A 25,251-nucleotide genomic window follows, 5' to 3' on the forward strand; every position below is an offset into this window, starting at 1 on the left:
AGGGCCGTTTCCGGTTATTGATTTAAAAATAAAAGCATTATTGCTTCAAAAAAATTGCTTCCATCAATTTTATATAACTTAATATCTCATTAAGGAGAAATATTAATTATTGTGTACCATATTTTATTTCTACATCTGTAATGTACAGTCATTTTAAAGCTAGTTCTTTTATTTTGAAAGACAATGATAATTTTCCGTCAAAATCTGGATAACTATATATTTAACACAATACTGCCATCTAGGGCAGAAGAGAAAAATGCACCACATTTTAAAAGGAAACCAGTTTCCGCCACTGTTTTTTATTTATTTATTGAAGTTATTCACAAATACATGAACAAAGCAACGCTGACGAGGACAATGGGCCAACAAAACACTGAAACGAAGACAGGGTTATATACATAGTGACTGGGTGATTGGGAGACGAGGAGCAGGTGCGTGGTGAGAGAGAACTGAGGGGAGACTGGTGAAAACAATTAACTAAATGGGAAGGGAAAATAAATAATAAACCTAAAGGACTAAGGGCACAGGAGAAACAAAGAATAAATAGCTAATGACCTGAGGAGTAAGGGAGACCAATTAACAAGTGGGGAAGGAAACACAAGGAGACTAATAACATGAAAAGCTGAACCTATAGAAAAACTACAAAGGGGTGACTAGGGGAGACCTGAGGGAGACCGGGAGGGAGCTGGGGACAAAAAGGGGCACAGGAAGTTTGGGTACACATGAGGGGATCCTAGAGGGACACCTGGAGGGGTTGGAGACCTAAAGGGGCACAGAAACCTAAGGGGAGAACCTGGAGTGGGACGGGAAACAAAAGGAGGCACATGAGGAGCACAAGGAGACACATAAGGAGAACTTAGAGGGAGGCTGGAGAACACATGAGGGGGACGCAGGACACAGACCATGACAGCAGCAAGAAGGTCCTGGGTCTGTCTAAATTGTCCTTAGGTGTGAGTGTGTGTGTGTGTATGGTTGATGTTCTGTGTGTCTCTGTGTTGCCCTGCGATGGACTGGCATTCTGTCCAGGGTGTACCCCGCCTGATTGCCCATTGACCGCTGGAGAGAGGTACCAGCCCCCCCGCGACCCTATGGACAAGCAGGTTCAGACAATGGATGGCTGTGTTGATGCAATTATTTTTATTTTTTGCGTGTGTTTTTGGGTAAGTTTACTAAAAATAAAACGTTTACACTAGTGTCCTTGCTGAAAATGCTTGCGGCTCAGATTTGGCTTTAATAAATTAACATTAGCCTACATTTTTTTTCCACTGCTAAAATGGCACAACGTCTCAATGTATCACAAGCCTGTGAACTTTTTCATGAGCTAGAAGCCCAGCAGGAACCAACAGTCTGTTTAATTATTTTTTATATATTTATTTTATTTTAGGAACCAACAGTCTCCAGTGGGGAAAGCTCCCCTTCTGACAATGACTCTGTGGACTCGGAGGATGAAAGTCCGGGGCACAGTTGTTCACTCTGCATCTGCATCTCTTTTTACAGTCACTGCTGCTCTGTATTCACTTTGGAGAGTGAGGAGCAAGGCCGGATTAACCATATGGACAACTGTTGCCCAGGGCCCGCAAACTCTAAAAGGACCCAGGGCAGCAAGGGCACGAGCAAAATACTGTATCTGTAATCTCCTGCTTTATATTAAACTAGGGTGACCGTACATCCCGTTTTCCCCGGACATGTCCACTTTTCACTGTAAAATAATGAATGGATATTTTAAAAAATGCTTTATATTTTACTGAATTAATTTTATATCTGTAAGTCAATTCTATATAAAGATTATCTGCGTAAACCTGAACAGGTCCAACCCGGTCTTACTGTGAGACTGGGTTGACGGGTCACGCTTGTGCGTAATCATATGCACTTTCTGAGCTGACGAGGATGTGTGATTCTGGGCTTCTCCTCAAACGGCTCCTGGATGTGTCGCCACATTGGAGACAGGAACAAGCACTATTCAGCCAAAGTTTCATAATCAGGGAACATTTTTTAAGTGACAAGTCTCTCTGAGAGACAGGGTTTGGAAAACACTCGCTTCAGTGGGAGGAACCTTCCCGCATGCGCTCTGGTTCTGCGACGCGCTCCAAGCCAATCTCCAAATCTTCAGCTCGCTGTGTACATATGCGCTGACCGCGAGCTGCGCTGAGCAGTGTCCAGCTCAGATGTTCAGATGGGAATCATTTCTTGAGTGATTTAGCTACATCTGCGATTTGTGTAATGAATAAAATGTCAGTTTGTCTGCATGCGTCGGGGTAATTCTTTCTATTCTTTCTCCGTCAAAATAAACGGTCAAATTCGGGAACTATCCGGTCAACACAACTCAAGCCCTGCTTTTGACTGTTCTTTTTTCTTGTGAAAATTGTCGGAAAGAGATAAAATTTAACTTGATTACCACCAGAGCCAGTGCGCCGTCATCTCCGTGACGGTAAATGAGGGAAAAACAAATTGATCGGTTCCTGCACGTCTTGTAACACATTGGTCAGGATTGACACACTTTGTTTTCATTTAGTTGGTTAAAAAAAAAAAAGTCGGGCTCGGGCTTGGGTCAGGCCAGAGAATCCTGAAAACCTTTTCGGGCCGGGTCGGGCTGGGGCTCAGATTTTAGGCCCGTGCAGGGCTCTAGTCTGGATGGAAAGCTAAAATGAAGAGTTTTTGGATGCGTGGATGTTCTCAGACGGTTTCTTTCGGAGAGAGAAGCGCATTCTGGGTTGGAAATGATGGTTTTGCAGCTAACTGAGTCGTTTACTTAGAGAGAACAGCATCAAACACAATCTGTCAGAATGTCTACCTCACCCAGTATAGAAGACCCCCTTTTTGGATCCGAAGTGCCAGGTGGAGATGGTTTCCTCCAGGAACGAGGTTGGTAGATGGGCCTCTGGTGCGACCAAATCGGTCCTGAGATGTCTCCTTGGGTCACTCGACTGGTGGAACTATTTGCGTCTCCAAGTCAATAACTCTGAAGGAGTTTATTTTCATCAGCTGGTTACAGTTGTGTTTATTCAAAGCTATTCTTATCGGCGTGACAGGACAGCAGGTGGAGGTTAGGGATGGCCGTTCCCGTTGTTACGTTTTACCTTCTTCAGGGAGGGGAAACCAGGGAGGCAAGAAGGAACTTGTGTAAAGAAAAACAAATTTATTAAAACATTAGAGGAAAACACAAAACCAAGGGCTGGAAATCCTAACAGCAATACACTAACACAGCCCATAAAACTCAGAGAGCCCAATGTTCGTATAACATAAAGCAGGAGACTAAGGCTCAGATCTTTTAACTGGCAGCACCAAAAGAAAACCGTCCAACAGGCTGGTACAAAGGAATGAAAGATGTGGGATGGATTAACTAAAAGCCTCAGGGTTATTTCCAAAACCTAAAGTAGCTTTCACCTTCTACATAATAATTCAGCAACTTAACCACTAAAGACTCTCAAACTCTAACAGTGGCCACTGTAGTTCTTTTACCAAGAGTACTTACTAAACCCAAAGAGAGACTGAATAAAAGCTACAGAATTATTTTCTATCAAGATGTTTAAACTTCTAAAACTCTGAAACCAGCCCAAAGGGAGTCTACTTGGTTACAAGTAGCTCCCAGAATGAAAGTTCCTCCAGCCTTTTATCCTTTCCAGATCCAGAGAAAACGATTAGTCCAATTGCTTCCACCTGAAGAACTGTGGAGGGATCCACTAGTGATGAGGCTGCCGGTGCTCATTGTGGTTTCCATGGTTACTGGACAACAGCATGGAGGCAGCCATCTTGTATCTGGGTCTGGTGTTGTCACTCCAAAAGAAAACAAAACAATGGGAAGAAAACTACCAAAACAGGGGAAAGAATTCTGACTAAACAGTAATAATAATAATACGACCAACCATTGTAAAACCCAGGTGTCGTAACACCCGTATCCTCAGTGATGGTGGTTGGTTCACAAACTGGTGTTTCTCTGCTGGAAAGTTAGTTTAACAAACTCCTCAGAACACGCCCTCTCAGAGCAAGAAAGCTTTGGTCGTGAGTCAAGACACGTGATGGCAATTACCCTTTACTCTGGATAAACTCTGTGTTAGATGGATAAAGTGGAAGTTGACCTTCTGGTTTGCTGAACACACATTTCTGTTCATCAACCATAATCATAATTATACCCAAAGCATAATAATTCATTTCAGTAATTAAAAATACATTTATACTGAACCAAGAGATTATTTATGATGATTAATAAACCTCAACTAGAAAAATTGCATTTATTGCACAAATGCTGTTTGAATGCTGGATAGCTGAAACTGTAAGCTGAAGCTGCTGAACAGCTGAACTGAAGCTGAAACAAAGCAAAACTGTCAAAATGAGCTGAATGTTTTTAAAGATTTAGAAGCAAAATTCACCAACAAGTGTAATAAAGCTCAGAATATAGGTGAAGAATGGATAAAAAAAAATGCTAAACAACAGAAAACTTTAATCTTTGAACATTTATTAAAAACTCGAAATTTGAAGTGTTAAACAGCTGGCATTTGAATGAGAATAGTTTAACGGGTACATTTTTACAATTGGCTGAACTGTGAATTTAGAAATATTTGCTGATATCTGAAACTGATAGATTAACATATGTTCAGACTTGATATGGGATGGATGAATGGTTGGATGAATGAAACAACGGATGGATTGTTGGATGGATGTTAGATGGTTTATTGGATGGATGGATGGATGGATCTATATGTAGATGGATGGATGGATGGATCTATATGTAGATGGATGGATGGATGGATCTATATGTAGATGGATGGATGGATGGATCTATATGTAGATGGATGGATTCCTTAGGCCAAGCCGATCGATTTGATGTCTCACGTGTGGGTGTGTAATTCCATCTAGCCAGAAGATGACTGACCTCCCTCAACCAATCAGGGAGCTGGGAGGGAGCGGGGCACTTTCCCACCTTCTGACGGTCAATCAAATTGAACTTATTTCTAGTTTTAAGTACAAACAGTTCAAAAAGATCAAAAACAGGAGATGGGCCTATCTGACCTCACAGAGGAAACTTTATTTTACTTGAGAAAGATGTTTTAAGATGAACTTATTAAAACAAAAAAATCTTCAAACTCTTCACTGTCTATTTTTTAGATGAACAACATTTAACACTGTTCAGACTTATTTTTTGATTCAAGTTGCATGAACAGGTTGAATAAAAGGATATTTCCCTTTGTTGCATTTAACTATTTCTTCTTTAAAGAAGTGCTGATTCAGAAGAGAATAACTGCATTTAGGAAGATGACTTGCTACGTTTTTTTCCCCTGAAGACACCACAATGCGTACAACAATGGAGAGATGCTCTCATAATTTTTCACAGTGGTAATGAACCTTGCTGCAGTGCTCTGAACCATTTGCAGCCCTGGCAGTGTTAAAGTAGTCACGTTTGGAAAGCACAAATGCAGATGTGACGATTACAAGGTTCTTTTGGATAGATGTTCCTGTTTCATGTTCTCTGTAAATTCTACCTTGATGCTGTTTGATGTTATTTTAGAGTCGGGCTGCTGCTGATCTAAAACGCTGCTGCAACCAGATTGGTATCATGTGAACTTGTTTCGGAGTCCCCCTCTGGCAGCCTGTTGTCATCAGGTGCTGCCACCTGCTGGCTGCATCCTGAAACTACCTGAACCTTCTGCTGGCTTCAGTCCTGCTGTTGAAATGAACTTGGAAATGTTTCACTAAGGCACCAACAAAGATCTAAACTTGTTCAGGACGATAATCTGATCTGCCTTTAGAACACATTTATTAACTTGCTTTAATATTTCAGTCACATAGAAAGTTTTACATCTGGAGCTTTGTAACGTTTTCATGTTTCTGTCAGAAATCAAAGCGCCTGTTGCTGAAGCTTCCTGTTCAGGTCAACATCGTTGTCGTTGTTCAATCCAACTCCGATCCAGTAGGTGGCGGTAGTGCACCTTTAATCTGGTCACCAATCGCTACATCACCCGGACGCTGTTAGCCACGTTAGCTTGATAGCAGCATATTACGCACATATCTATAGTTAGCAGCGTTAGCTTGTTGCTCGTTAGCAGCGTTAGCTTGTTGTGTGGGTGTGTGAGGTGAACCTCTGAGGCTCTGCAGCAACAATGTCTTCAGCTCAGTCTCTGAGAGAGTTTATCAGAGAGCGGCTAACTGCTGCTGCTGCAGAAATATTCTCCGAGTTTGAACAAACCATCGTCCGCTACGAGGAAGAGATCGATCGTCAGCGCAGACTGCTGGAGATCAGCTGGAAACCACAGATCAACTTACACAGAATAGGTATGAAACAGCAGCGGGACTCATGAGGACTAGTGAAGGAGAAACCAGAGCTTTCCAAACCATTTAACCAATATGAAGCAATTGTTTTAAATGGTTCAGTGTTGTGAAACATGGAACCCGAGTGCACGCCCCGCTCCGACGGAGACCGGACAAATTGTTTGCTTCGGACTTGTAAATCTTTAGACTAATGGAGAAACTGTAAATGCTCATAAACATTAATAACGTCTATTGTTAAAATACTTTAAAGCCCTAGTGTGTAATATTTACCTGTGTACTACTACATTCCGTGTAACCAGTGCACAAACTTCCCCTTTTTCAGTAATATTTCTCACCAACATTAATTTGTAAATATTCCTCTCTGCTCCACGGTCATCCACCACCATCATCTTCTTCGATGAGTCAGGCAGACTGGACACTTAAAAGGTGTATTGCTGCCACCCCATCACTGAGCCAATACACACACACACACACACACACACACACACACACAGTGCACTTCCAAACCACCACCATTATAACCCCCCACCAGCAGGGCCGTTTCAAGACATATGGGGGCCCCAGGCAAGATGGGTTTTGGGGGGCCCTTTTGTCAAAATGACCTCCCCCTCCACACACACACACACACACTGTGGGTGACGGTGGCACAGGAGTTAAGTGCTCGCCCCGTAATCGGAAGGTTGCAGGCTCAGTTTGTCGCTATCGTTGTGTCCTTGGGCAAGACACTGAACCCACATTGCCTGCTGGTGGTGGTCGGAGGGACCAGTGGCGCCAGTACTCTGTAGACTCGCCTCTGTCAGGGTAGCTGTGGCTACATCGTAGCTCATTCCCACCAGTGTGTGAATGTGTGTGTGTGAATGGGTGAATGACTGATTGTGTTGCAAAGCGCCTTGGGGGGTTCCAGGACTCTAGAAGGCGCTATATCAAATACAGGCCATTCACACACACACACACACACACACACACACACACACACACACACACACACACACACACACACACACACACTGTTTGAGATTGACTAACTTTTTAATAGTTTATGTTTGCATATCTTGCATAACATGGCATTTATGGTAATGTTTACATTTGCAAAAAAAATCCTTCTTCACAAAGCAACAAACATATAAAGTGCAAACTGCATTAAATTAAATATAAAATGTATGTATATATGTGATTCGCACTGATCCTTTTGTCACAACTTGACGGTGTCAGTATTGACCATTGTGCAGAATCATCAGTCATAAATATTGAGCTTGTGGTACCTTGTGCAGAGTCAATTTGTGCTAATGTTGAGGCCATGGGGCGGCTGGAGGTAGTTCCTCATCATCTTTCAGTACAAAAGTGGAGGCGTTGTTGGACATTTTGCACAGTTTTATGGCTTTTTGTCAGTTTCAGACCCAGGAAATGGCTGCAGGCAGTGAAACACAAGGCAAAAAAATAAATAAAATACCCGGAGCAACCAGTGATGCCGGCTCGGCTCATCCTTGCCAGGTACCTCAATGGAGCAGGGACTAAAAATAGGGGAGAAAGTAGAGGGAAAATACTGCACCATGCCCTTGGGAACAGTGGTCGGGCCGAGTTGTTCTGAGTAGTGCTCCCGGAAAACCAGCTGTAGAATTTAGTTCCCAGAACTACCCTTCCCATAGGAACCATTTCAGATTGTGTTCGCACAGCACTCGGGAACCTTTTAGAGGCAACCGTGATGAAACCGCCTGCGATAGTGTGATGGGTTTAGTCCCAGAAAAACAATACCACAAAGCTAAGCTCACGGCTATAGCTAACAGGACTCAGGAGGCGACTGTGCTCATTACCTGCATTATGAGAATGCTTTTGCTAAGAGTTCAAATCACAGGTATCACGTCGAGACTGCTAGAGCACGCAGAAAGAGTCGGGTCGGGAGATGAAAAATCCAACAGCGAGCAAAATTCAGTTTCAGGGGGGATTTATGGAAAACAGCGCCGCAGATAAATGAGAAGTTGTGCAAGTATAACCTATTAAACACTCGTTGATTGTATGCACTTGTATGTTTAAACGTAACTGGAGTAGATCGCACACCTGAGTAAGTGGAGTAGATCGCACAGCCGAGTAAGTGGAGTAGATGACACACCAGAGTAAGTGGAGTAGATTACACACCCGAGTAAGTGGAGTAGATGACACACCAGAGTAAGTGGAGTAGATTACACACCCGAGTAAGTGGAGTAGATTACACACCCGAGTAAGTGGAGTAGATTACACACCCGAGTAAGTGGAGTAGATGACACACCCGAGTAAGTGGAGTAGATGACACACCCGAGTAAGTGTCGCTTCACATAAACAAAAAATATAAAAAAGCATTTAGAAAATGTTTAAAAATATATTTAAAATGAGCAAAACTAGACAGTTGTGATTAATAAAATGTTAAGAAAGAGAGAGAGTGAATAGGAAAGAGGGAAATCAGTGGATCCTGAGGAAGGTGGAATAGGTGGGGAGAGCAGAATAAAGAGAGTGGTGAAGAAGGTCATACAAAAGCCAGCTTGAACAAGTGAGTCTTCAGCTGCTTTTTAAAGGAGACCACTGAGTCCACTGATCTCAGGCTCAGGGGGAGAGAGTTCCAGAGTCTGGGGGCCAAAGCAGCAAATGATCTGTCACCTTTGGTCTTTAGCCTGGTGCTGCACAACCAGTAGGCTTTGATCACTAGACCTCAGGGACCTGCTGGGGGTGTAGGGACTAAGAAGATCACCAATGTAAGATGGTGCTTGTCCATGTAAGGCCCTATAGACCAGAACCAGGATCTTGAAATGAATCCTGAAGTTGACTGGCAGCCAGTGAAGCTGGAGGAGAAGCGGGGTGATGTGGGTGTGTTTGGAGGACTTGGTCAGAAGCCGAGCACAGGCATTCTGAACCACCTGTAGACGGTTCAGGGAGGTTCTGCTCAGACACGTGAAAAGAGAGTTACAGTAGTCTAAGCGTGAGGAGATGAAGGTGTGGATAACAGTCTGAAGTTCAGAGCGAGACAGAATGGGACTCAGCTTAGCAATGTTCCTGAGATGGAAGAAGGAAGAGCGAACAAGAGAACTGACATGAGAATCCAGGGTGAGAGCTGGGTCAAAGGTCACGCCAAGATTCCTGACAGAAGCTTAGGTGTTAGAAGCAAGCTGACCAAGAGAGTCGCTGACTTTGGGAACCAGCTTGTTTGGGGCACAGATGAGGATCTCAGTCTTATCTTCATTCAGCTGAAGAAAGCTCCCAGCCATCCAGGTTTTGATAGAGTCTAAGCAGGTGTGTAACAGCTGCAGCTTAGACATCTCATGGGGCTTAAAGGAGATGTACAGTTGGATGTCATCTGCATAAAGATGGTAGGAGATTCCTTTGAAGGAGCTCAGGATGTGCTGAAGAGGAAGCAGATAGAGGAGGAAGAGCAGAGGCCCCAGCACAGAACCTTGTGGGACACCATGGGTAAGAGAGGTGGTGGAGGACCTAAACTTGGAGACGGCCACAGAAAATAAGCGCTCAGAGAGATAAGAGGAGAACCACTCCAGAGCAGATCCTGATAGGCCTACCCAGTCTCTCAGCCTCTCCAGTAGCAGGTGATGGTCAACAGTGTCAAAGGCTGCAGTCAGGTCCAGCAGGACCAGAACAGAACAGTCCCCTGCATCACTGAGTAGATGGAGTAGATCACACACCTGAGGATAAGAAAGGCTTAATGTGAGCAAACAGTTCTTATTTAGTGTGACCAAATTACATCTAGCTGACATCACTCAGAGACAAAGAATACTTCTGACTCTTAAAGTCATTAATTAAAAACATGCCTGCTACAAGCTCAAGTATTTCAGTGCAAAAAAAAAAAATACACATGCTCGCTCTTGGCGGCTTTCGCTCCGAGATTTCATCTCAAAATGGACAATTTCCTTCTGTTGTATCAAGAGAAGAAACACAACATTAGTAAATGCATTAAGACGGCTTTCTTTACCTGTTCGGTTTTGGTGAGGTGCGCTAGCGGCAGCAGGAGTGTCCACGATGCAGTCCAGTATGTTTCTAAATAAACACGATTTGGAACAGAAAAGATGCGGAAATCAAGCATGGGGCGTAGCTCACCAAGCGCCGACGTCAGGTTAGTTTCATAGGAACCAGAGAAAGTCCCAGCCTCAGAGTAGGAGCTAAAGTGGTTCTAGGAACTACGGGAAAAGCTTCCTACTTCCTATCTGTTCGAACGTGTGCAAAAAAGGGGACTGGTTCCTGAAAAGGTTCTAGGAACTACAAAAACTTCCTGTTGTCTAGTATTGAATGCTTTCAGCGGATGTTCTACAATCAGAGACTTGTTTAGAGCAGTTTCTGTTAGTCTGATCTGTTTGTGGATATTACCAAGTAAAGCTGTCAGCAGCTTCAAAGTGGAGATGATTCCATGAGAACATCTCAGTCCCGTTTTCATCAGAGACTGATGCATCTGAGGAACATCTGGATGTTTATGTGTCTATAAACTCACCTGTAGTACCTGTGTGTCCATCCCAGAAGTCAGTAAGAATCTAAATCAATGAATCTGATAGATACTGAGTCCAGTTCTGCTATGGGTCAGTCAGACATAAACACACACACACACACACCTGCTGTTCTCATCTCTGATTGTAGAGCTGTGTGTGGTTGTTTGTCAGGTTAAGAGTTCATTCTGTTCTAAAACATCTTCAGATGCATCAGATGATTAAAGTGAAGTGTGCTCTCTTATTGTCACATGATTCATCTTTTTGTTTGGTCTGTTTGTCTGTCCAGAACTCCCGCTGCATGATGTCAGCAAAGATGAGGAGGTTCAGACAGACCAGCAGCTCTGGAACCAGGAGAGGACCTCCAGTTTGGACCAGGAACAACCAGAACCTCCACAGATGAAAGTGGAGCAGGATGAGTCAGAACCTTTGCAGGTTCTAGAACAAGAGGAGCTCTGCATGAGTCAGGATGAAGAGCAGTTTGTACTGAAGCAGAAGACGGCTACCTACCTTGTGACTCCTGCTGATGAGGACAGAGACCACCGTGGACCAGAACCAGACAGACACGAGCTCCTTTTGTCTCCATTTCCTGACGCTGAGATCAGAGCTGCTGCTCCTCCAGGGTCAACAGGTGGAGGGGGGGGGGGGGGGGGGGGGGGGTATATGCTTAATATTCCTAATGTGATGTCACAATAAGAGGCTTTTTGAAACGGCTCATTTTAGGCATGTAGGGAGACTGAGTGTCCTCCCCTAACAGTCTGCTCGTGGGTCAAATATAAGTAAACGGGGCTATAAAAGTTATTTTCTGGTTGGCTTTGCCTTCTGCCCCGAATCACACATTTGTTGTTCTTCAATTTAAATAATAGATAATTATGTGAGTTTCGACTGTTGTGTAATTTCAAGTTTATTATCTTGTAAAAATTTGTAATTAAAATGACTACAATTCAGAAGTTGCACATCACAGCAGAATCTCTCCTCCCCATCGAAGCTACTTACCACATAACCAGATTCATCGTGGTGTTCTTCACGTTCGATGCTACTTTCATTCTGGAAGAAGAATGTGAAGCTCGCCAAACTCCCAGCCATTTTTCTCCTTCTCCTTGTCTTGATGACATCTTCAGAGAGCATCTTCTAAACTAGCACCCTCCCTGCACCCTCCCCCCCTCTCTACTGTCCACTCCTTGTTCCCTCCTCTCCATGATTGATGTCAAGTTGTTGTTGTTGTTAGCCTCAAGGGCAACATGCCGATTATCACTTGTAAGTCACTTTGGACAAAAGCGTCTGCTAAATACATAAACATAAACATCTTTTCACACAAAACCTAAAACAACTTGCTGCCTGTCAAAAATAAGCCCTTTCTTGGCGTCCAAAGGGGTTTTTAAATTTCACGGACATCATTTGTGAAACATATGCATCACATATCAAACAGGCTTAGAAAATAACTTTTATCGGTCCATAGACGCCCATTTGTGTTTTTTGACACAAAGGTAGATGGGTGTGGCTAGGGTCCCTATAATTCACATGCATCTTATGCGATCTACGGAAATAAACTGAGAGCCTACATTGTTTTCAAAACCCTTGCTTTGGTCTCAGACTCTGGCTGCGAGTCTCCTCTTTCCGTCTTCCAGCTAAACAGCTGAGCTGTCTGCTGGACAATCATCTTTCTCATCCTACTTTTAGAATGAATGATTAATGACCCGCGCTTGCCATTCTGATTGGGTTATTCTGAAGCGCTTTACACTAGAGCAGGGGTGTCAAACTCATTTTAGCTCAGGGGCCACATTGCGAGAAATCTAGTCCCAAGTGGGCCGGACCGGTAAATTAAAAACAACTTCACATTGTTTTCTTTGTTTTAATACAATCAATATAAAACAAGGCTGAAGCCTGAGGACAGTGTATCCAAAATACCGTAAATCCGCCAATACAGGCCGGTATTCAATTTAAGGCCGGGTCTCCAATTGTGGCCGGTGTCAAAGTCAGTTGAGGTGAATAATGGCCGGTCTCTTATTGTGGCCGGGTGGAATGTAGTAACAAGCAAGTATGAGCGTCCCAGCGGCAGGGTTATAGTCCCCAAATCAACCAGCAGGAGGCAGTAGAGGTTCAAGCAGACCTTTATCAGGCTTTTTCTTCAACGCTTTGTAACGCTCCTACCACACAGAGTCACGGTGTCAGTTAACCATGCTAATTCAACCCACTCCACAGAACACACATCACCTTCCCTGTGGCTTACATAACACTCACACAACACGCAAATCAGCACATAGGAACTAGCAGAACGATAGGAAACACATATAACACAATACCCAGAATGCACCTGGCTTACAATCCCAGCCAGGTCATTACACTATCAAGTTCAAAGAGAACGTGCTGATTATGCTGCAGAACACTCTGGAGAGCAGCAGTAGGGGGTGTATGAACTAGTCAACTTCACTATAGTGACTTTTTATGCCTGTCGTCGACTAGTCGCTGTCACGTGATAATGACCGGCAAGATGCAGCCCTCGGAAAAGACAGCAGTCTGCTGTCAGCAGGTGACAAGCTCCTGCGCTCGGGGGTGGGGGGGTGGGGGGTGGGGGCAACGCGCTGTGCCAGACCGTAGGTACTGACACGCGATCGTTCATGTTGGTTCATTTCCTTTAATGTTTTCTGTCTTTTATTTGCGCCTGATGTGTATCGCTGCTGTGGAGCGGGGCGCTGCGCGCATCACCACTGATACGGCCGACAAACAGCGAGCACTCCGCTGTTTTTGCGGTCGGTAGATCTTTTAGAACTGCAGTTCAAAGGTAACTCATGAGGTGAATATATATGAACCCAGGTAGCAGTTTCTCTTTAGGATTGAGAGGAGATGCAGGAAGATAATAAACAGACAGGACAGAAAAATAGTCAAATAAAAACAAGTTAGTTTTTGTACCTGGTGGTTGCAACCAACAGACACCATTGAAGGTAATCAGAAGTGAGGAACAGAAAATGAAATAATTATTTTAATGTTTAGAGCAGCAGGAACTCAGAGGCTGCCGGCGCATCAGTGAGTTTGCGGCCGCTGCGCAGGGGGAGGGGGGAGAGGGCTGAAGCAGAAACTACCGTTGTTAAAAGAAATGTGTTTAACTTTGAAAATGTGGGCGCAATTTTAATTGTCAAAAACTCCAGCGAACCATTAGTTCATTTTGCTCAAATGGAAATAGAGGCCTGCCTCTAATACTGGCCCTCCTTCCAATAAAGGTCTGTAGCTTGATGAGCTTGAGTCAAATAGAGGCCCGGGCCTGTATTAGAGGATTTACGGTAGTACAAGTACAACACCTGAAGTGTACTTGAAAATGCGAAAAAAATTTAAAAATCAATAAATAATAAAAACATTCCTTAGTGATTCAAAGAGCTTTCAGATCACATGGCTAGATCAGTTTCATGCAGCACTTAAAGTATATTTGACTCATTTTACTTTACATCTTTTAGCTTTCACCAGCACATCAATATCAGAAGTCACATCCTGAGTGGCAGCCAACTTCAGGATGTGATTCAAGTTCTTGTGTGAGCCTTGAGCGCAGCTTTGTTTTATTTATACTCATTACTGAGGAAACTTGCTCACAAAGATAAGTTTATTTTCACTCTACATTGTAAAGTAGGAAAATAAAGTTTACACAACCATCTCGCGGGCCGGATCTGGCCTGCGGGCCGCATATTTGACACCCCTGCACTAGAGTGCATCATTCATCCACACACCCTGGTGCTTCCACGCTGGAAGACTCTTTGACCTCACATTGGTGCAGACTGCGTCTTTATTCAGAGACTTGCTGCTGCACAGCACTGTACTGCATATAGTCCATGAGGGGGCGCACTAGACTACTCAGACCAGACAGAGAGCCAGGTTTGTGGGTACAACCAAAACACACACGGTGTCAATAGAAGAGATAAGTAACTGGTTAATTTTGAGTTCACGACACAAAAAAAGACAGTAGCGGTATCGAAGATGGTATGAAAGACCTCTAAACCAGAGACCGAATCACCATGGCGAGTGTGTCGCTTTTTTTTTTTTTTTTTTTTTTTTTTGCTGATTCTACCTACTGGTTACTTGTATATTGCAGCGTTCAGACGCGTCACGTTAATTTCAGGAGACGCGTACAAACAACCCTTCAAATCAACGCAAGTAACAGTCTAAAAACAGCGCCTCTTGCTGGATACCGGAAGTGGAAAACATTCCTGACTGCTCAGAAAAAAAAGGAATTTGCAGCAGCAACACAGAGCTCCAGATTCTGAGTCTGAACGTACATTTATGTTAAATACTGATTTAGGCCCTGTCCACACGTAGCCGGGGATCTGCCAAAACGTAGATATTTTTCTACGTTTTGGCCTGTCATCCACACGAAAACGGAGTTTTTTTCACACGAAAACGGATCTTTTTAAAAACTCCGGCCAAAGTGAAGATCTGCGTTTTCTCCGTTTTGGGTGTCTGCGTGTGGACAGACAAAACCGGAGTTTTAAGGTCCGCAGCGTCACTTTCCGCGACAAAAAAATGCTGACATCACGTGTGCGACCTGTGTTTACACTAGCCGACAGCATGGATGCCCTCAGAGCTGCGCTCGCTTTATCAATTGTCCAAGTGCTTTCTGCTTGTTTGTTTTTGCAAGAGGAATTACTGCTCCTTGCGGAAGACCACAGACGAAGGACAAGGTTAAGAATGGGGGAAGTACTGCCGCCTACAGGTCTGGCATGTCCTTAACAACGTATTTATCCGGGTACGTGTGGACAGAGTTTGTTTTTAAAACGCGGTGGTGTGGATGCAAGTTTTTGGAGGGGCGGATATTCGTTTTCAAAAAACCCCGGCTACGTGTGGACTAGGCCTTAGATTCTGGTCATTAGCCAGCAGCAAGAGTTGACGGGATCAGGCCAAACGGGGATAATAATTTAAACGGTGAAGCGTGGGAACTTTAAAATGCACACAGACTTGGAAACGGTAACTGGTCAGAACATTTTTTGTTTAAATAGATTTCGACAGAAACTTGTGCCCTGACAAATTACATTAGACACGTTTACATTAAATGTATTTTTTTTGTTCTCCAATTTACAAGTTAATACGGTCATATTTGCTGCCATTTTCCGACTCCAAATACACCGCTATGTTGGCCTCCTAGTTATTAAATGCGAGCACGGCATTGATCTAAAACGATCACATGAGAGACGGTTTCCTACTTTCTCATTATACTTGAAAGACAGTAGCAGTGTTTGCGAAAACACGTCGAACATTACCGATGTGTTTTAATATTGTCCGACGGAAAACATTCAATCGTTGGATCATATGACCAATGTGCGTCTTCTCTGATCTTGCCAAAATAAAATAAACCTCCTGAAAAACACAAATTGACTGTCAAAAATTTGCTTTGATTCAGTGACAGACATTTGTTCAATAATCCATTAGAGATGGTCTCTTCTGTCACTCTTCGTTCTCCATGCTCAAAAGAAGTCTCCACATGTTGAGAGGCCTTATAAATAATGTAATATAAACTGGAACTTTCTTCAGGGTCACCCTGGGTGTGTAGGTTGAGGGATTCCAGCTCCCCCGTAATTCGAACCCTGCTCCTAGATGAACACCTGGGCCTTCTTCTTCAGAGCACTTTAATAAACCCACGCAGTGTGCGGCGCACCAAAAGTTAAGGTAATTTCTTTTTAGATTTATTGATATTTGTCCAGAACTAAAATGCCAGACAGAATGACATTTTGTCCTCAATAGCGGTTTAATAGTTTAGTTTAACAAACAGCTGAGATAAGCCCTTCTTTAGCCACCGCGCCTCTTAAAGGAACAGTAATATTAAGCTATATCACTCGCAATAACCCCTTATGAACTGTTACAACATTTAGAAATATTTTCATATGTATTCTGATGTTCCTAGTGTTTCGTAATATTTTATAATAATTATATTAGGGGTGGGCAATATAAACGCTAAAAGGTAGAAACGATATAAAATTGAGTAATGATGAGTTTTTGGCTATATCGCAATACCGCGATAACACATGACGTCACTAAAGGTGCTTTTATAGGACACACCATGCTGGCATATTGGTGTAATATTACCGTAATGGTATGTCTATAAAAGCGCCATGCCGGCATGGCGTTGCGCGAATATTCCGGCATTCGTTCCGCCTCGCTTGCTAGTAATATTGTCGCATCAGCCCCTCGCCTCTGACAGCTAAACGTGTGTCAGCCCCGCTAATCCCTTTGGAGCGACTGTGGGAAGCCCCCCGCAAAAGAGGGTGGTTCCGTTAATCACGTGTACTGCGCGCCGGGTGCCGTCCTAAAGGAAAGCCGGCTGGATGGATGCGGAGACCATGGAGCTTTTGGCCATGCGAGCGGACAAACAGATTAGTCGCCTTTTTACGGGGACGGTGAGAGACAGCCAGCTGTTCGACAGAGCAGTGAAAACACTGGCTGAGCGGGACAAAAAGCAGGGCACCTCCCTATATCCCGTCTTGGTTGGAGAGGTGTCTGATGGCAGTTTATTCTAGCTTCAGCTTTGCTACTATAAATGCCAAAATCCTTCCCAGGGTCCTGCGGCATATCCCGTTTTAAAAACGCTATGGTCCTGTAAAAACAGCGTAAGATGTGCACCCTGCTGACATCGGAACAACAGAATGGCAGTGACTGCATGCATGGAGTGAGCGGAGGAGGAGGCCTATATGCCTCAAGTGGCATATATTTGCCACATGAGGATATTTAAAAGCATGTCATTTTGACATGTATAAACAGAGGAAAAAATATATCGCAACATATATCGTTACCGCATATGCTTCAGACTATATGGCAATATAAATTTGAGGCCATATTGCCCAGCCCTAAATTATATAATGATCTCTAAAATTTTCCTGCTAAATTCTGGTTTATTTTATAAGCATAGGGACTGTCTAATCCTCATTTTCTGAAATGTTCAGAAAATCGCAGATAGGGCTGCACGATATTAGGAAAACCTACGATATTCCATAACAGTGCTTAATATTGCGATATCGATATTACTCACGATAAATGAATAAATACTAAAGTATGCAGTGTTGATGTTGTCTGGCGTGTGACGTCTGCTCTGGGTTCAAAGCAAACAAAAACTAATGCATGAATTCCATTACAACATAACATTTTTATTGCAAAAACATGCAGCTGCACCTGCTACTGTGTTAGCAACAAAACAACAAACTGCATGCATGCAGTTTCTCAGTGACTTTAAAACATCACCTCCACCATAAAACTTTTTCTGATGCTCCAAATATAGAAAAACATCCTTACCAGGGTTTTTGAATAAATAGAAATATCAGAAAATAAGTTTAAATGTTAAATAATAGTTAACATCACTTAAATGCAACAGCAAATTCTCTCATTGCTACTGAACATTTTCTCCACTTATGTGGTTATGATATAAGGCTGTTGCTGCTATTGGGAAGTGAACTGTGCTGGGCCAAACTAGGAGAAAATTAAGATTTTCGGAGGGAAAGAGAAAAACAATTGTCTACCTTTTCAGAAGAGGAACTGGCAAAAAACTACATGGAAAATATGTGAAAACGTTTGTTTTTAACCCCAAATTGAACAAGTTTACCTAGATCTTAAAAAGCAGCTCAGATGATGAAACTGCAACTATGATTCTGATAACAAGCTAACAAATTGAACTAGCTCCTCTAAGATAAGCGGCTAGCAGAGCTTCTGACTTTCAGCTTATGTGCAGCAGCAAATCAACTATCCTGATTAACAAGGTTATAAAAGCTCATAAATGAAAAATCACTTTGATGTGTGGGGGAACTTTTCCAGGCCCTCTTTAGCAGGGTGGGACTGGGAGGAGAGTGCTGTAGCCTTTTAGCCGGAAGCTAGCCGGAGCCTGGGGCTAACGGTGGGTTGGTTCACCGGCACATGTCGGAGTCAGCCCGTTTATTATCAGCTGCTTAACGACACCGAGCGGACTCACGTTCACGTTTGAAAGCAGCGCTTATTCCAGAAACCTCAGCACAAAGTGCGTTCGTTAATCTGAGCCAGCATGATGAACAAGGGAAGCGAGCGGCAGCGGAAAGCGGGGGCGGAGCAGAGCGGAGATAGTGGAATTTTGGGGTAAGGGTCTACGTAGGTGGCGGACGTATTACGTGAACGGACCCATCTGATTGGCCGCATATCAGAAGGGCTACATTTGATTGGTCAAATAATACTTCCGCGTAAAAAACAGAGCTGGTTTACAAAAAGCTGATGTATGACACGGATGGAAATGTTGAATCAAACATTTATCGCTGTTTTTGACGTGCTTTGCGATGGGCCTATTGCACGTCCTGTTATCGCGATGACGATAATTTTTCGATATATTGTGCAGCCCTAATCGCAGATTTTTCTTTATTCAAAAATTTTAAAAGATTTTTGTCTAAGTAAATGTATGTATAACATGTAAAGGTCAGAGGTCGCTACAATACCCACTGTTAAGCAGTTACAAATCTGAAGCCCATGAGGACATTGTCCTTCTTGGTTCAATAATTTCCTGCGTGAGACACTCCCACATCTGTCAGTTTGGCAGATGCGGCTCAAGTTTTCGCAAGCACTGAACTGGTCCCACGTTCAAACAGCAATCAGAATAAAAGGCGGGTCTTCTTTAGACATCGGTCTTAATTGACATTCTACTTTTCTGAGATACTTAAATTGGAATTTTGATTAGTTTTTAGTTATAATAATCAAAACTAAAAGAAACGTTTAAAATATATCAGTGTTACTAAATACTTTTTGCCCCACTAGGCCCACTGACTGATTACAACAGGGGTGTCAAATATGCGGCCCACGGGCCGGATCCGGCCCGCAAGCGGTTTAAATCCGGCCCGCGAGATGGTTGTGTAAACTTTATTTTCATACTTTACAATGTAGAGTTAAAATAAACTTATCATTGTGAGCAAGTTTTCTCTGTAATGAGTATAAATAAAACAAAGCTGCGCTCAAGGCTCACACAAGAACTTGAATCACATCCTGAAGTTGGCCGCCACTCAGGATGTGAATTCTGCTATTGATGTGCTGGTGAAAGCTAAAATATGTTAGGTAAAATTAGTCAAATATACTTTACATGCTGCATGAAACTGGTCCATGTGATCTGTAAGCTCTTTGAATCATTAAGGAATGTTTTTTTAATTGTTGATTTTTAAAAAAAAATTTCAAATTTCAAGTACACTTCAGGTGTTGTACTTGTACTACACTGTCCTCAGGCTCCAGCCTTGTTTTATATTGATTGTATTAAAACAAAGAAAACAATCTGAAGTTTTTTTTTATTTACCGGTTCGGCCCACTTGGGACTAGATTTCCCTCAATGTGGCCCCTGAGCTAAAATGAGTTTGACACCCCTGGATTACAAGATAGTAGACTCCTGTGGTGCTAATTAGTGGACACACCTTATATTAACATACCCCTTTAGTCACATTATTTCGTCTTTTCTAGGGGTACCATCATTTTTGTCAGGACCTGTACCATGAGTTTTGTTTTTTTTATATTTCTTTTGAAGCCTGGTTGAAAATGAAAAGCAATGTCTGACTTTCATTGGTTAAATTTGATGAAATTGTTATTCATCATTATTTTAGTCAGATTCAAGTTATTTCTGTTTTACTTTCATTGACCAAAGGGTACCAACAATTTTGTCCATATCTGTATTAGGTGAAGGGAACCGGAAGCCAGACAATCTGTGTGCTTTTGTTTTGTTTTCTTGAAAAATTTAAAAAAGAAACAATTTTCTCTTTATGTAATCCTCACATGTTTCTTTTATATTTAAAATGTCATTTTTCTGTTGTTAAATAGTATAATTTAAAATGCTTGGTTATCCAAACTGGATAGTAAAGTCACTGCAATTATTCAGAGAAGCAGTAAAAAATGTTAAAACATACGTCCAGTGGGGAAAAAATGTATTAATATGTCAGCTGTAAAATCATTGTTGAACTTTTTATTTGCAATTTTAAAAGACAGAGCAGGCTTCTCCTCCATGTTTTCATGTTGTCATAAACCAACGTTTTGGGAGCTATGGTACAATGAATGTATCATAACCCTGTGCAAGGAGGGGGTACCCGACGTGTTTGTACATAACTGTCATGGTGTGTGGGTGGAGATGGTGGACCAAGTGTGGTGGGGGGTTCAGGAGGCAGAAGAGCAGGCACGGATAAAGTAAAAATGGGTTTAATAACAACGGGAGCGACAGGACAAAACGAGACATGCACATACAATGATCCGACATAGGACAGGAGCAAAACAGGTGGTATAAATACACAAGGCTAATTAGGAAAACATGGGCAGGTTAACGAGGGACAGGTGAGAACAATACGGACTAATCAGGGCAGGAGAGAGACAGTCAGGAGGGCAGGGGCAGATCGTGACAGTACCCCCCCCCCCCCACACCCACCCACCTTAAGGGGTGGATACCAGACGCCCACAAGGCCACACAACACAGGAGACTGGGAACACTTGGGACAGGAACACTTGACTCGGGACGCGAACACTTGACTCTGGACAGGGACTCGAAGACTCGACTGGAACAGACTCGAAGACTCGACTGGAACAGACTCGAAGACTCGACTGGAACAGACTCGAAGACTCGACTGGAACAGACTCGAAGACTCGACTGGAACAGACTCGAAGGCTTGACTGGAACAGACTCAAAGACTTGACTGGAACAGACAACAAACTGCAGCAGCAGGCGTGGGACCCAGCAGGAACTGCAGCAGCAGGCATAGGACCCAGCAGGAACTGCAGCGTGAAGGGCCTGCAGGCATAGACCATGCAGGCGTGGACCAGGAAGTGGGACGAAACAGCAGGAGCGACGCGAGGAAGCCCAGTTCGGCGGCAGATACTCGACATATGGTCGGAGCAGGTGCACATCACAATCAGCTGGGTCCATCGGCGGAGGCTCGGGTGAAGGGAAGCAGGGAAGGAGCAGGAAGACCGGCCCTGCCACTCAGAAGAACGCTGGCGTGCGCAGGGGGTTTCACCTCCATCAAAACTCCAGGATCCGCAGCTTCCGTGAAGAACAGGACGGGGCAAAACAGCAGGAGAGGAGAAAAGACCTTGACCACCCCGGAAACTGGTAGGATGCGCCAGGATCACCTCAGAGGGCTCGACCACCCCGAGAACAGGTAGGGTGTGCCGAGAAACACAACTCCAGGCCGGAATCTCCCTCAGCTGAAATGGGAGAGAGAAAAAAAATCCTCCGGAACAGAAAGGCAGGCTCACCACGGGTCCAGGTTTGGTCGGATCATTCTGTCATGGTGTGTGGGTGGAGATGGTGGACCAAGTGTGGTGGGGGGTTCAGGAGGCAGAAGAGCAGGCACGGATAAAGTAAAAATGGGTTTAATAACAACGGGAGCGACAGGACAAAACGAGACATGCACATACAATGATCCGGCATAGGACAGGAGCAAAACAGGTGGTATAAATACACAAGGCTAATTAGAAAAACATGGGCAGGTTAACGAGGGACAGGTGAGAACAATACGGACTAATCAGGGCAGGAGAGAGACAGTCAGGAGGGCAGGGGCAGATCGTGACAATAACAGAGTGAGTCTGATCAAGTGTCCATTAATGTTGAGCAGCTAGAGAGACGGTGTTAATAAACAGAAGTAGCCAATCAAATTATGCCTCATTTTGTTGTAAATGATTACAACATGGTTCTACATTTGTGTAACGGCGTATAATTGTCTGCTTCTGTAGCTTAAAAGCATTGAAAGCATCAAAAGTGTGATTTCATGGTATACATTTAAAATTTGCAATGAATTAGCAATTAATCATGAGTTTACTATAAAACTCTGCAATTATTCACAATTTAAAAGTTTGGGCTCCAACTGTTACATTATTTAATGTTTTCTTTCATCTTTTATCCTGTCCAGAAGTTCCACAGCACCATGTCTGGGAAAAGGAGGAGGTTCTGACTGACCAGCAGCTCTCTAACCAGACAATCACCTCTAGTTTGGACCAGAAGGAACCAGAGTCTCCTCTGATCAAAGAGGAACAGCAGGAACTCTGTATCCATCAGCATGAAGGGCGGTTCATGATGATTTCTCCTTCTGAAGAACCTGAATTCTGTCAACCAGAACCAAACAGGAACCAACCCTTGTGTCAGAGTTCTACTGAAGTTGAGAACCAAGATCAGGATGGATGCATGGGTGAAAACTCTGAATCAAACAGCAATGAGGACCAGACACAAAGTAAAAGTCAACAAACCAAAGATCACAGAGACGGTGTAGATAATAAAATGAAAACGCACAAGAGGGCTCGCAGGGAAGAGAAATCATTTTTGTGTAAATTCTGTGGGAAATCTTTCACTTACAAGTGTTTATTAACAATTCACATGAGAACTCACTCAGGTGAGAAACCATTTAGATGTGAAACTTGTGGTAAATATTTCTCTCAGAATAATAATTTGACTAGTCACATGAGAACTCACAAAAGTGAGAAACCATATTCATGTGAGTCTTGTGGTAAAAGTTTTACTGCCCGTAGTAACTTGACTAAACACAAGAGAATTCATTCAGGTGAGAAACCATTTAGCTGCGAAACTTGTGGTAAAAGTTTTACTGACAGTAGTACCTTGACTAAACACATTAGAACTCACACAGGTGAGAAACCATATTCATGTAAAACTTGTGGTAGATGTTTCTCTAGGAGTAATCACTTGACGAGTCACATGAAAACTCAACACAGATGAGAAGCATTTTCCATGGTTGATCTGTAAACCACAACTCAACCCCCTAACCACCACCAGCACTTCTACTGCACGTATTACGCTCTTTTTACTGGTCTCAGCAAAACCTTCCTCTCACGCCTTCAAGCCATCCAAAATGCAGCAGCCAGACTCCTAACCAAATCCAGCAGACGAGCTCACATCACTCCAGGTTTACAGTCCCTCCACTGGCTCCCGGTAGAATATAGAATACAGTTTTTTTAGTCCTGACCTATAGAGCTCTTAACAACCAGGCTCCAAGCTACCTATCTGAGCTTTTATCCCCACACACCACCTCTCGGAACCTTAGATCCACATCTGAAAACCTCCTGGCTGTTCCTCGAACCAGACTGAAAACCAAAGGGGACAGGGCCTTTCAGACTATTGCACCCAGACTTTGGAACAGTCTACCTTCAAATCTCCGTTTCTCTAACACTGTAGAGGTCTTTAAAAATCACCTAAAAACTCACCTTTTCATCCAGGCGTTCCCTCCCTAAATGTTTCAAAAAGATGGCTTTGTTCGGGTTCACACCTTCACTTTGTTTATACTCATGATTTTATTTTCTACGTTTATCACTGCTATTGTTTTTCTGATGTTTTTGTTGGTTAGAGGTATTTGCCCTGATCTTTATCGTGTTGTAGAGCGCTTTGTGATTTATATCTGTGAAAGGCGCTCTATAAATAAACTTTTACTTACTCACTTATTACGGTAGTTTGTCAGTGTGTTTTAGTTCTGAACAACTCAGTAAGGTAAATAAAACGATTGACTTATTTACTTCACACATACTGTACACAGTAATATTGAGTTGTTGGTAATTGGAAAAAGTAGCTTGAGATATATTTAGAGCCGACTATTTGCATCTAATTCACAGTTAGCATTGTTGGCTCGATGTTGGCCTCTAGCCTGCTTCCTATTAGAGTAAAACAAGAAGATGCTCTGGCTTCTTAGGGGTACCAGAAATAACTTCTGGGCCACTCCGTTGCATAGGCTTTGGTTCTTTAAACAACTCTGGATCTATTTGCCCGCTGGTGTCGAATTACAAATGCCTGCTCGCTGTCGATCTCACAATGTCTCACAGAAGTCTTTCAATTACGCCAAACGTTCAGATCAATCCAAATATCCCCATACAGTTTGGAAACATTAAGTACCTAGGCATCAATATTTCTACCAGGCTTCAAGATTTAGCACAATAAAACCACTACCACCTGCTCTAAACAGTACAAGATGGACGAATTCCCTCACATCACTTATGAGAAGTGTTGTTGCTTTTAAAAATGTTTTTCCTTAGAATAAATTATATATTTTCAATGGTATCTAATAAACCACAAGTATGGCTCAATCTTTTATACTCAAGTGTCAACAAATTCTAAACCACCACGTATAAGTTTCAAATCCTTACCAAAGGCAAAAGTCTGGTAGGTTAGAACTTCCCCATTTTTTCCACTATTACCTAACTCACAGACTTAAGTATATCCTTAAAAAAGGTTGGGAATCACTGCTTTATAACTCATGGTTGGGCATAGAACAAACAAAATTTGACGAAATCTATGTTAAAGATATTTCGTTTATCAGCCGTAAAATTGAGAAAACATAGTAGTTTTCAAAATGTGAATATTAATATTATATAAGCCCATATCCACCTGGAGTTCCTGGCAAGGCTCCGAGGATCCTGGGGACGGCTCTTAAGTTCTGGCTACTGCGAGATAGCTGAGGTGGAGAGCACAAGCAAACAATCAGAAACCCCCTCAAATAATGGTGACGTTTCTGCGACATCACTGCCCTGGGCCATACAACGCCAGGGATTTGGGGGTTTAAACTTGAGAGTGGTAAGGAGGTTGCATAAG

General features: G+C 43.1%; 1 protein-coding gene across 1 annotated transcript; it reads left to right on the forward strand.

Annotated features, from left to right (window-relative positions):
- The first annotated feature begins 5,955 nt into the window (after positions 1-5,955).
- Positions 5,956-24,110, forward strand: LOC107376843 (uncharacterized). The gene is made up of 3 exons (XM_054747336.2): positions 5,956-6,267; positions 11,008-11,349; positions 22,574-24,110. Exons 1-3 carry the CDS (start codon positions 6,096-6,098, stop codon positions 23,389-23,391), a joined length of 1,332 nt encoding a protein of 443 aa, XP_054603311.2. The 5' UTR covers positions 5,956-6,095; the 3' UTR covers positions 23,392-24,110.
- Positions 24,111-25,251: the final 1,141 nt, after the last annotated feature.

The sequence above is a fragment of the Nothobranchius furzeri genome, chromosome 2, assembly GCF_043380555.1.
Source record: "Nothobranchius furzeri strain GRZ-AD chromosome 2, NfurGRZ-RIMD1, whole genome shotgun sequence".
Taxonomy (NCBI): Eukaryota; Metazoa; Chordata; class Actinopteri; order Cyprinodontiformes; family Nothobranchiidae; genus Nothobranchius; species Nothobranchius furzeri.